This window comes from Clupea harengus, chromosome 15 (genome assembly GCF_900700415.2).
Source record: "Clupea harengus chromosome 15, Ch_v2.0.2, whole genome shotgun sequence".
NCBI lineage: Eukaryota > Metazoa > Chordata > Actinopteri > Clupeiformes > Clupeidae > Clupea > Clupea harengus.
In genome coordinates this window covers 23,992,001-24,005,259 of record NC_045166.1, presented here as the reverse complement: position 1 = coordinate 24,005,259, position 13,259 = coordinate 23,992,001, and the positions used below count along the sequence as shown (strand labels likewise).

Genomic DNA, 13,259 nt, shown 5'->3' with positions numbered 1-13,259 from the left:
AGCCAAAACACACAACTACAAACTAGAAGTCTTTGGTCTTTACCGCACTGTACATGCAAAACGAACACATGCAAAATGCTACCGAACTGTAAAGAAATGAAAGATCAAGAAATAAACAAAGCATTGACGTGCTAAGCACTTAAGGTCCTGAGAGAGAAAATGCTTTTTGGTTCGTTTCTTTTCCCCTCATCTTTACAGCGTTCAAACAAGCACCGGACAGCACAGCACAGCACAGCAGTCATGCATTAGCAATTGGTGGGAAAGTAATTGGGGACTTGACCATGTAGAAACACAAGAGAAACACTGTAAAAACAGCCAATGAGCTGCTAGGCCCGTCCGCAAAAACTTTGCTAATGAATGAATTTTCCCAGCACAATAATGGCCAACACGCACACACGCAGACACACAAGCTGGAAACGCAGAACACACGGACATGCAGTTGTTTCGTCTCCATGCAACACCTAATGCCAATCAAGCCGGTGCGATCGCACACCACAGGGGGATACCAAGGGGAAGGGAGAGGTGGCATACCACACACATCGTAGTCTGACCATCACCAGGGTGCATGTTTATGTATGTACGTATAGGTATATATGTCTTGGCATGTATATGGAGAGGACACACCAGTGAACAGCAAAAAAGAATATAAAGAAACGAAGGCCAAAAAGCACCAATGGAGATGTGATGGAAAGATGGAATGAGGTGGCTGATCGATTGATGGGGGGGAGTTGTAGAGGCTAGGCAGAAGGTTGGCTGAAGGGGAAATGGGGAGAGGAGCTACAGACTCAGCCTTGACGGCTCTGCAGTGCTACGTTGAGTTTGGAGAGATGCAGCCAGAAACCACAGCAACAACAGCAGCAGAAGGCGTAGTAGAAGTCTTCCCGTATTAATTTTAACGCTTTACTTTTAACTTCGTGCGAAGGTTCGCTATAATATTTCAGTGAAGAAAAGATAACAGGAAAAAAAACAGGGTAGTGGCAGTAGCCACATCTTTGTCCCGTTTCATGCTTACAGGAGTATCTTCCACCTAAAGGTTGCTGAGCAGGTAGGATTGGAAGGTTGCAATTGGTGAAAATGTGTGTGAATAGAGTGTGTATGTGTGTGTGTGTGTGGACGCAGAGGATGGGAAGGAAGGGATGAGGAAGAGGAAGAATGCTGGAGAGGTAGAGGAGCGTTTTGTTGTTGTTTGTTTTGGCGGCGTGTCCCAGCGTAAACTCGAAGCTTCCAGGAGCACAGGGAGGGCTAGCGGGCAGAGAGGGGGGACACCCCCCAAAGAATTACCTCAGAGCAACAAATAACCTGCGGGAGGTGCTCAGTCTCCACGTGAGACGCGTCTCCGTTCATCCGCGGCTCCTGCTCTTCCTCCTCCAGTGAGCCCAGGCCCTGCATGTCTTCCGCCGAATAGCCGTTGGGAGCCTCGTCCGGGGTCAACATCATCTCTTCTTCCACTATCCCGTCATCCACCACGTCCACCACCGGCTGAGCTTCTTCTTTGGCGTTGGGGGTGCCGTCTTCAACAACCGGCTGGACAGGGACAGGGGCGGGGGCGATCTCGGGTTCAGCGACAGCGATTGGCTCAGGCTCTGGGCTGGGCTCTTGCTTGTTAAGCTCGGCCTCTTCCTGCTCCTCCTCGGGCTCCTCCTTGATCTGCTCCACGGAGACGCTGGTGGTCTGCGGGTGGTACTCGGCCTCCTCTTCGCTCTCGCTGTCCGAGGAGATGCTAGCTTCTATGGCGGGCTTCTTCTCCTCTACAGCCACCTTGGCTGCCTCCTGGGGCTCCTGGCTGGCCACGGCTTGCACTTCCAGGACCTCGGATGCCGCCGCCGCCGGTTTGGGGGTTTTCCTGACCTCCTCGACGATTACCGTCTCCTCTATCTCAACCACGGGCTGTGCAGCGGTCGCCGCGGCGACAGCCTCTGATTTCTGTTTGTCGTCTGCACTCTACACCAGACATCGGAAGGAGGGCAGGGATGGGACAGAAACACAAAGAGACAAAAACAAAAAGAACATAAAAGATGACACAACCACACAACCAAAGAAAAACAAGGAAACAAAAACACCAAGACAAGAAACTTTTACACACACATTAACATAAAATTACAAGCAAAAAAACACATGAGGGCAAGACAAAAATGGATGACCACAACATGATTTTGGAAGAAGCGACGTGGAATGACCATGGGCCGACCTTCTCCAGGTCGCATTTGATGGAGAGAATGAGAGAGAGAGAGACAGAGAGAGAGAGAGTGTGAGAGATGGAGATATGGAAGTTTCTGGATGGGAGAGGATGACTGAAATGGGAAAAAAATGGGAGAAAAAGCTGTTTTGTTAGGTGGTGGTGATGTTTGAGGGTGGAAGGGGGGTTAGAACAGGGGGCTGGAGACCACCTTGACGACGTCTTTGCTCTCTGGGAGGAAGGTCTCCATTCGGGGCGGGGATTTCTGTGGGACATAAAAAGGTAACCATAGAAACCACGGTCAGGGCAATGCCGGTCAGGGTTAAAAAAAAGGAGAAGAGGGAAAGGTTGTAACATTACTGTACCACTGTGGAGGTGCACCCTCTGAGTCTTAGGAGGAGGAGGATGGGGATAGTGTGGTGTTCATGACCTCCACACCGCCCCCATCTCTCTCTCTCTCTCTAAGCCTCAGAGTAAGAGAGACAGGCCTCTACCGTGCTACAGTACTGCAGACAGAGAAGCCAACAAGCAGCAGGCAACTGCCACAAGCATGAGGAATGGGATGAGAGAATAACCTTAGAAAACCACGGATTTGTGCGCTCAAAGTTTATGGCCAGTCTCACTTACACAGTCCAGCAGGGCTATAGTACACAACCTACATGAACACTGAAACGTTTACATCGAGAAGAAGGCTAGGAGAATAACAGGTATTCTCTGGCTGTAACAGTGGAATGACCACACTTCTCTTTAGAGAGCAATCTTTTCAGATTCATAACATTATGAATTCTGTTATTTAAAATCATTATAATTTAATCCATACTGTTCTGTGTAATGCAGCCAACCAACAACATGTGCTTATCATTGGCCATTCGAGTAAATACAATTTTGCAATTGCTCTCTGAGTAGATTGCAATCAGGGGATGTGTAAGTGACCTTAGGCGAGTCTAATGTGTCGTATGAGTGCTTCAGTGTTGGCTGTCAGGCCAAATTTACCATGATGTCTATCATGATGCCTATCTACGGTGGCCTGGACTGGACATGAACTTGTTTTTTGTTTTTTTTAGTTATGAGTCATAGATGGGTCATGAAAGCAGCAGATCAGCGAGTCAAGCCATTAGTTGTTGCATGGAAGGAGAAAAAAATAAAGATTAAGAAAATAAAAACGAGACAGAAAGAGGGGTCTGACTAAGGAAGCACCTCTTCAGAGCGCCGGCGTACGGGCACAGCGACTAGAGTGCCCTCTGCTGCTCCGGTTGTGGTAGTGCAAGAAGCAACCAGGCCTAGGGAGAAGCTGGCCTTACTCATAAAAAGGGAGGTAAGCTCCTCTTCTAAGCTCTACACAGGTAAGAGAACGACAGAGGAAAAGAGAGAAAATGTCAGACAAAAAAAGAGCAGAAACAGAAAAAAACAAAACCTACAGAGAGACTGAAAGACAAGAAAGAGAGAGAGAGAGAGAGTGCTCAATTCAAAAGGACACTACAAGTGCACTATACAAGCAATCTATGACTGCATTAAAAACAGAGACTTTTCTAGAAAGACTAGCAGGGTGGGCTACACAACCACACACAGAGCTAACAAAGTGTGTCTGTCAGGCAGCTTTCAGCGTGAAATACAGATAAAAGCATTCTGGGAAAGAAAGAAAGAAAAAAAGAAAACTCAAGACAATGTAAAAAGGCTGTGTTTGTCAGACATGCCACTGACACGCTTTTCATGTCCAGAGTCTCGGGCCAGCACCTTAAGAGAGGAGTACGCAGCACATCACACAACAAGACAAAGCCACAAGAAAATAAGAGAATAAAGAATGACAGAATATTTGGATGAAGAAACACCACAGAGCTGAAAGAGTGGGTGGAAAGTTCTGGCAAGCACACACCTGAAAATGAATGTGTGAAGCATTCAGTGTTGCCAGAACCGAGGGGTTTGAGTTTGAAACAGAAACAAACATTCAATAATACAGGAAAACAAACAAAAAATACCACAGGGGTCACCAAAGGCGAGTGTCTCGAAAGGTCACAGAAATAAAAAAGCACATGTGCAGTGAGACCATTTGAAACCAAACTGGTGAGACCAGGAAATTTAGCAAATGGTAAAAGAACCAACAGAAAAAAAAAACAACATAACGGCATAAATGGAATAGTCAGCGCAGAAAAACAAAGGATTGTGGAGAGGAAGCGTAACAAAGATCACAATGAAGACTAGAGCTCTGCACAAGAGAAGTGAAGTGAAGAACCCTGGACCATTGAAGCAGATTCCTTCAGGTATAGCACAGTAGACACAAGCAGTACAGTACACAAGATCAAAGTGGTGTTTGCATGCGTGGAAAGGTAACGTGATCAGAATGCAGCCACGTAATTGGCTGAGCGATCAGAATGCAGCCCTGCTATTGGCCGAGAGAGAAGAATAGCTTTGTGACCGATGTAGAAAGGCCGCTGCCAGGCAATCATGTGACAGCTGGGATTATGGGTAAAATACAATCTTTAAATCCAATTAGGGACCAATAGACTGAAACAGTTGTGCTGTTCCAGTGACGTGGGCTCTGGCATCTGGCATCTGGCACAGGTTAGTCTGACCGAGTAAACAATAGGTTGGTAGACACCATCTCAAATGAGATGAGACTTGCTTATGCCTTATGCTTCCTTCAACAGAAAGATCCCAGCTGCCACAGAGTAGAATGTGAAGAAAAGAAAAGAAAAGAAAAGAAAAGAAAAGAAACAGAAATCAGAGCACATCAGAGAAACTAAAATGGCCAGGAACAGTAACAATGTACAAGGAACAATTTGCTTGTTTTTCTTTTTTTGGTTTCGGATGATACACCTTCATTCTGAACCCAAGAGATCATGTGGTGAACTCCAGGTTTTTCTGACGATGTTCTAGCACAAGACAATCTTTTTTTTTGGCCCCTATGGCTCGTAGCCCTCAGGAGGCACAATTTCAGCCCAATTGGCACATCTTGTTTCAGAACATGGCCCTGTGTGATTGGTGCGCCCAGACCGAGGACAGGGATCCAGGGAGGGTGGCACAGAGCAGCCAGGCAGGAAGGAAGGAACCCGAGAGGTGGGAAGAGCACAGGGGCAGAGTGCAGGGTAGGTAGGCAGGCAGGCAGGCCGGGGGTCACAGGGTCAAGTGGAGGTCAGAGGTCGGAGAGAAGCGGGCGCGGCAGACGTACCCCTTGGGCCTGCAGGCGCAGGCTGGTGGCGGGACTGGCGGTGAGCCGCTTGTCCCACTGACTGGGGCGCGGCTCGGGGGTGGCTTCCATAAAGCTGCGCTTTAACTCGCTAATGCTAGCCTGATGTTTCAAAACATCGTCCTGGGTCTTATCCAGGTCCTACGGCAAGCCCCGACAGACAAAAAAAAAAAAGAAGCCCCATCCGAAGCCAGGATGCAAGAGGATTGGGGAGGAAAGAGGGATGTAAGAGGGAGGAGGAAGGACACACACACACCAACAATAAGTGCATTAGTTTGTAAAACATGACAATAAACCCCAATACCCCCCCCCCCCTCCCCCTCACCAACATGAAATAAAAGACACAGTCAAGCCTCACTTGATGCCCGTTTTTGTGGTGTCTTGCCAAAATGATTCCACACAAGCACAGCAGGTGGTGCCATAACTCTTGCCAATTAAGAGAGCCTCCCCACCATCTACCACGGGGGGGAGATGGGGTACCGTGTGAATCAATCGGTCACGCACATTCACATCGCCCATGTAATCTTATTAATGGGCCTGGGATCCAATTAAAGCCAACTGGGGCCTCCATCCGTGACCTCTGCCGGGTACAACCACAGAGTGCATAGAGGTGTACGCTGCAGATTAACGCTCTCTGACGGCGCCAAACAACAAAGACAGCTCCAGGAGCCAGACAAAACTAATGCAACTAACTTTCATTACTTGTATGTAAAATAATCATGTCACAGGACTGGTTTATGAGAACGTTGCAGCTCTATATGCACTTTGAAGAAATGAGTTACAGGACATGTAAGAAGGTGTATTGTAAATGTTGAATCGTCTCAGACCTGAATTATAAATTAGTGTTAATGAATGAATCTTAGTAGTTGCATTCATGTCTTACCATCCAATGCTAGGCTTTCTTTTCAACAACAACAACAACATTCGTCATCGTTTCAATCTACTACTGCATGTAAGTATCCAACTCAACACTTTGACTGAATTCCTGAGGTTGCTGTGCACCTCAATTAACTTGCACCACCAGGACATCAATAAAGTGAGGCTTTCTTAACAAGGCTTAAAGGAAACACACACCCAAAACACTTTCAAGATGTTGAAAGACAAATGCTTGCCATGTACCCAGAATAGGTCTTGAAAAACCTTCATAAAAAGAGGCACGTTCCTTATTTGCTGTAAAGATTTCTTCTGCAACTTGATTTAGATATATATCTTGAGCGTATAAAACATTGACGTTGAGCCACATTCTAGATAACTTTTCCCATTCATTTTGCTTACACTTGGATATATGCAGCCGCAAAAAAAAAAAAACTTCTTTAGGAATTGATGTCGTAAACTGACAGTTAAACTTTAGGTATGACATTGCTGCAAAGTTTCCTCCCATCACGCACTAGTCTACCTGCAGCAGAATCACAACAACAACAACAACAATAATAATATAAAATAGCTCTTCAAACTAAAATCTAGGGCAAGAAACAAGCTCAATCACAGCTCCTTTGTCTTCAAACAGCTGTAAAGTGTCACTGGGTGTGTTTTGCCATTAAGGCTTTAGCTCTTGTTGAACTGTAGCATTCCCACCCTCCAGCCCCCCGCACACATCAAAGACGTCGAGCTGTCAGTGAAGAGGCCCTCTGCAGTGGTCATGATACGGGGGTGTGCCCTCTGGTTCTCAGCTTTAGGTTTCAGACATTAGACTGGGAAGATATGAAAGTCTAAGGGGTTACAGTCAGAGGCTTGGCACAGTCTGTGGTAGCAGAGAAACTCCACGGACGCCCGCCATACAAGGAAGTCCAATACTTAAAATGAGGCCTCTGGTTCAGAGTCAAGGGATGTATGGACCTATATGATGTACACAAGTTTATCCGTATGTACAGTTTCCCTACATTGCATAGTCTCACTGACCTCTCAGGGTTCCATATAGTACAATTTTTGCTTTCAACATGATGCAGACAATGATGAATTGTAAAAAAAAAATTATCTGAAAACAAAACAGCTGCCTTTCCTCACAAGTAAATCTGTTACCAGGCCAGAGCATTATTTTAAAGGACTTGTGCTGAGCTCATTTTCTAGTGCAGATCTCTGTAATGGAGTAGTTCCGTCATAAAGACTCTGCATGGGTTCACCGACAGCTCCACGTCTTTCCATTCCCCAGTGACATTAGAGTACACTCTGGGTGAGATTTTAGTTTGTTATAAAACAAACAAACATACATAAGTAAAGATGTCAATTAAAAATCACCACAGCAACCAAAAGCAGAAAACATCCCTGTCTGGTTATGGGAAAATGGTATTAGTGTTGTTAAAGGATTCCAAAAATGTTTTTTTTTTTTTTTTTTTTTACAATAAACAAAACAAACAAACAAACTCCTCACCCATCCCAACAATTGCTTTGGTAAACCACTTTAGCGGGTGCATGAGTGAAAGAGGGTGGCCACTAGCAACCACTGTGGCCACCTTCTCTCAACCAATCAAATGTTGCCTAGGCAAACATGCACCCGTTCCCACATTCAGATCATGCAAGTTTAATGCATAGACATGTACACACACACACACACACACACACACACAGTCATGCAATCACACACACAGAGTCTGATAGTGAGAGGCAGGCAGCCCAGGATAGTAGCCAGGAGAAGGTCAAGAGAGGTTGATTTCTTAAGTCGCGGTCATACCAACCTCCAACATTAAATTGCTATGTCTGACATAAATATTTTCCCCCTGCACTCTCAACTTGCTCTGTAGAGTTCAAACAAAACAAATGGAAAAAAGGGGGGGGGGGGGGGGAAGACAAGAGACATTTGCAAAAGGGAAACCAAAAATGCCACTGAAAACATGTGCATGTGAAACAGACCCAACTATTGTGGGAAAAGCATCAATGAAATCAGGGACACAAGCACTAGCAGAGCTGGAGTCAATTAGAGGGTAGATCACAACGTCAAATTATTCGTACACCCCTGATGAAAGACAATGCCTCATATTAGCAGGCTGTATGGCTGCGGAGGTTGTTCTGCCAATACTGATTGGACGATTTCCTCTGTCACCTGTGCATTGCGTCCCTTGATTCAGATCACCAAATGAAAAGTGATCACAAGAAAACAGCACCACACACACTCAAATGAATCCACCAAATCAACACACAATTACACAAATTAACTCCAACAGAGATTTGAGGCAAACAGTATGATTCTACTGTGCCCCCCCCCCCCCACCAAACAACAGAAAAAAAAGAAATAATTCAGGATGAGCAGAACACCGACAGACAAGGGAACCCCAGGATCTACAAGAATTGAAACAAAAGAAAGAAAAAAAACGACACGAAAAAGCCACTGAACGAAGCTAATTAACGAGCAAGCGAACGCAAAAACACTTGTGTCAACCTTTCTCAAGGTGGCCTCCGACTCATCTGCATCCTCCTGTTCGGACAGCGAGAGGGGAATCGAGGGGTGTGGAGAGGAAAGGATAGGTTAGTTCAGAAGGGTTATACTCAAAGCTCCCCATCAAGAGAGCTCACACACAAACACATGTATTTAGCGACTGAACGCTGCAAGGTATGATGGGATCGGTGGCGCGTGGCACCCTCACAGACCTCGGCGGAGTTGGAAGCGGCGGCCGTGGTTGCGGCGGCAGCAGCTCCATCACTGGGCTCCTCGTCTTCCTATACGGGCGCCGTGACGGGGACGGTTGAAGTAGCATTTGAAAAGGGGAGGAGTGGGAGGATGGGTGTGGAAGAAGAGGTGATATGGATGATGTAGGGAGGGGGGGGGGGGGGGGGGGCCCCCCCCGCCCCTCATTCCCAAATGCAAACTCACTCCCTCACACACACACTAACAAACATATCAGATGGTGTCATGATGTCATGAGGGGAAGGTCCCTCCTCCGCTCTGAGGCTGGCCAATCGGAGGCATGAGGGTGGGTGGGGGGAGGGGGTTATGAGGAAATGCGCATGCTCTTCTCAGAACACCAAGCGGTCCAGGGGTTACTGGTTTGATTTTTTTTTTTTTTTCTGTGTACATGAAGGTGGGTTCTCTTTTTATCACTGATATATTAAAATGGATTAAATTTCTATGTTACAGTATAAAAAGACCTGAAGTTCATCTTCATATTACAAAGGAGTCCTTGGGGTAGAAATAGACGGCACACTTGGGCATTGTGGCACAAATCGAGGTCTTTGAAATTTAGGGATTTTGTGTCTTATATTAAGCGCATTTAAAAGGCATTGGCATAGTCGCTTGTTTGTGGCTTATCCGCACAGTACAAGAGATTTTCACACAAGACTTATAGGCTAAATCTCTCAAAGCAGCATCTTGCTACACAAATACTTGGATTCCTATTAGGCCTGAAAGGTGAGCAAATAGAAGGGCTTGAGTGGGAAACAAAAGGTTTAAAAGATTTGAGAGAGAGAAAAAAAAAAAGCAACTATTGGCAAGACGGAGCCTAAATTACCCACTGGCGTTACCATAGCGCTACTGGATTTGTTGGGATTGCAAACACCAATACGGAAGTTTTTCCTCCCCAAGAACAAGCTCAACAGGGCATCGCTAACAGTTAACAGATACACAGAAAGTATGGGCAGAGGAGTGGGGCAGAGGGAGAAGGTGGGGGACAGCAGACACCGAGACAGCAGAAGGGAGGTTGGGTGGGTGGGTGGGTGCAGGACTGGAGGTAACACACACACACACACACACACTGCAAGGTGGCACTGGTGGGAGTGTGCAAAGGCTTTTTTTTGTAGGGGGAGGGAAACGAGAATTGGGAGTGGGTGGTTGGTGGCGGAAGGTGGGGCAGCGGCTTTCTTTAAGCAGCAGGGTCACATAACTCCTCCGGCGAGCCCAGCTGGGTGCACTGCGCCTGGGGAGGCAGCAGGCGGGACGAGGCCCGGGCCTCCAGGTAGCAGAGGGCGAGCGCCAGGGGCAGCGCCAGGAGCAGGGCGAAGGCCAGGGACTGCGAGGCGGAGAGCAGCACGGCGAAGATGACCAGGAAGGACGGCACGAGGGAGGGCGAGGAGAGGGGCAGGTGGCGCTGGAGGCCGGCGGGCAGCACGGCCGCCAGCGACTCCTCGGGGAGGCTGGGGAAACACAGGTAACCGTCCTCGTCCAGGAGCGAGGGCAGCCGCAGGCCATTGCAGGCGGCCAGCAGGGAGAAGCTGGAGCGGGGAGGCTGGGGCTGCTGATGCTGCTGATGCTGCTGCGCCTCGCCGTCGGAGGGGGTGCCGTCCGGGGACTCGACGCAGCACTCGCAGCCCGGGGAGGAGGAGGTGGAGGAGGAGGAGGAGGAGGAGGAGGAGGAGAGAGAAGAAGGAGGGGTGGGAGGAAGAAGAGCAGGAGAGGCGGAGGCGTTGGGGCCGGTGGGGACAGTGGCAGGGCTGGGGTCGCGGTCCGAAAAGGCTGCGGGGCGAGAGGGCTCGTCCCCGTCCGGCTGCTCCCCGCCTGTCCAGGAGAACGGATCGTCCTCCGAGATGTCGGACAGGATGTCCAACTCGGATATGGTGTCCAGGGTGGGGGCCATGGAGGAGAGGGTGGAGGAGGAGGAGGGCGAGAAGGGGAACATGAAGAGGGACTGGGGACACACAGGGGTTTGGGTGTGACATCAACCCATCCCACCCCACCCAGAAAAAAGGAACAATTCATTCAACAAAAGAAAACAAAACAAAACAAAAGAACAACACCACACCCGGCGTGCAGGAAAGACATAGTGAGGATCGAAAAAAAAAAAAAAAAACAGTGCAAATGAAAGTAGGTGTAAACAAAGCCAAGACAACCATAACGGGTTGAGTGAAAAGATAATAAGAGAGAGAGAGAGAGAGAGAGAGAGAGAGAGAGAGAGAGAGAGAGATAATAATGCATGGCAAACCAAAGGTCGTAGGGAAGGGGAGAAGGAGTGCGCAGGGGAAGGAAAAAAAAAGGGAGAGAGAAACAAACCATTAGTCAGTGAGACAGAGAGCAGGACCGGAGTGAAGTGCAGAAGAGAGAAAACGTGGAGGAGGAGGGGGAGGGGGAGGGGGAGGGGTAGAGAGGTATTGGGGGTGGGGGCGGGCGGGAGGGGGGGGGGGGTAAAACAGAGACACAGGAAGGGTCCCACAGTGAGGATAAGAAGAGGAAAAAGGATTTGGGGGAGGGGGGGGTGGGGTTAAACAAACATCCTACCACATGGCTTGTTAATCACTACACAGCTGATACAAAGAGGCATAATATACCTTTACATCTTTACAGAGATGGTGGTGTCAACAGAAAGAACAGAACAGAAGTGAACCCGTGAGAGAATAACCCCAAACATCTTGTCGTTAAGGGCTAAACACAAATAAACGTTGCGACTCTCTTCCCTTCTTTCCTACACCCATTCTCTACCCTCCTGTCCTGCTTTCCAACTAACCATTTCCTTCTCTATCTATCTATCCCGCTCTTTTTCCATCCAATCTCCTTCCCTTGTGCTCTCTCTCTCTCTCTCTCTCTCTCTCTCTCTCTCTCTCTCTCTCTCTCTCTCTCTCTCTCTCTCTCTCTCTCTCTCTCTCTCTCTCTCTCTCTATATATATATATATACTAACAGGCAGAAGAGAGGGTCCAGAGAGTGGGAGCGTGTCCTCTCTGTGACTCCCTTAAACCCCCAGAGCCCTCCTACCTTCCTGTCATTTTGAGACAGCTGCTGGCAGGGGGACTCCTGTTCCTCCTCACCAGAACCATCTCAACCCTCAACCCACCCTTCTCGCGAACCATGACTGCCGTCTATGTGATTCCCACGTTTCCGTTTATTTGACAAAAGGATGCAACCCCATCCTCCCCCACTAGCCTAGCCTCTCCTCTCCTCTCTGCTCCATCTCCCTTGCTCAAGGTTACATAATGGCCAATAACGCTGAATGCATTCTTTCATGGCCACATTGTCGGGGATGCTGAATGCATTCTTTCATTCTCCAATAGCCAGCAAATGTCAACGTTGTGTCTTAAGCGGCCTGTATGAGCGAAGGGACCAAGAGGGAACAGAAGAGAAGTCATGTTCTCTCCTCTCCTCTCCGCTCTGCTCCCAGAGCCCCGTCCTAATTGGATTCAGTCCTGTGCTCCATAATACGGGGGCCGTGACAAGGGCTCGGAGAATAGACGGGGCTTCATGAAAGGCCGGCATTTTCCGGAGATACAGTACAGACATTTCATGACTGGAAACTTGAAACAAGGACAGGGGAGTGGAGGAGAGGGTGAGAGCTACACGAGCAGCATTAGGGGGGGGGGGGGGGGTCAGTTCATAGTTTAAAAATAAAAAAAAAAAACATAAAAAAATAAATGAAAGCAAAAAACAAACAAAAATAAAAATCACCATATAACACTGGATTTAAATAAAAGGGTGGGGTGGGTTATGAGTTACAACTGAAGATTAAAATTCAAACCAAAAAAATTCAGTTGAACAACAGCCTGAACAAAATGAATAAGGGGGACGAATGCTCACACCTGGTATTTTCCTGTTGAGATTATGAAGACTGAAAACAGACTGAGAACATGGGATGAGGACATAACATCATAGAAAGATGGAGGCAAGATAAAAGAAAGGATGGAGGGTGGGTGGTGAATGCTCAGCTCACCTTGGAGTCCGAAGAAAGCTCCAGGGCGGGGTCTCGACCGTTCTCCTTCCCACCTTCGGGGCCCGACCCATCACTTATCACACTTATCACTGGAGCTGAGGGAGAGAGAGAGAGAGAGAGAGAGAGAGAGAGAGAGAGAGAGAGTGTGAGAGAGTGTGAGAGATGGAGAGAGAGAGAGTGTGAGAGATGGAGATATGGATGAGAGAGAGATGAAAAGGAGAGAGAGAGAGAGAGAGAGAGAGGGAGGGAGAGAGAGAGATATGGAGATATGGATGAGAGAGAGATGAGAAGGAGAGAGAGAGAGAGAGAGAGGGAGGGAGGGAGGGAGAGAGAGAGAGT

General features: G+C 47.9%; 2 protein-coding genes across 16 annotated transcripts in view; both read right to left on the bottom strand.

The window, feature by feature from the left end:
* Positions 1-13,259, bottom strand: part of epb41l2 (erythrocyte membrane protein band 4.1 like 2) — an 81,757-nt gene that overhangs the window by 7,291 nt on the left and 61,207 nt on the right. For 6 of the 15 annotated variants that reach the window (XM_031581108.1, XM_031581099.1, XM_031581103.2 and 3 more), the window contains exons 12-18: positions 12,921-13,015; positions 8,943-9,011; positions 8,734-8,769; positions 8,033-8,092; positions 5,343-5,501; positions 2,388-2,441; positions 1,282-1,941 (exon numbers count right to left, since the gene is read on the bottom strand). In XM_031581108.1, coding sequence (XP_031436968.1) covers positions 1,282-1,941; positions 2,388-2,441; positions 5,343-5,501; positions 8,033-8,092; positions 8,734-8,769; positions 8,943-9,011; positions 12,921-13,015 — 1,133 coding nt within the window. The remainder of the gene's footprint in view (positions 1-1,281; positions 1,942-2,387; positions 2,442-5,342; positions 5,502-8,032; positions 8,093-8,733; positions 8,770-8,942; positions 9,012-12,920; positions 13,016-13,259) is intronic. The other 9 variants (XM_031581101.2, XM_031581102.2, XM_031581109.2 and 6 more) reach the window with 9 other exon arrangements.
* Positions 9,169-11,006, bottom strand: LOC116223662 (band 4.1-like protein 3). Its single transcript, XM_031581113.2, has one exon. It carries the CDS (start codon positions 10,901-10,903, stop codon positions 10,151-10,153), a length of 753 nt encoding a protein of 250 aa, XP_031436973.1. The 5' UTR covers positions 10,904-11,006; the 3' UTR covers positions 9,169-10,150.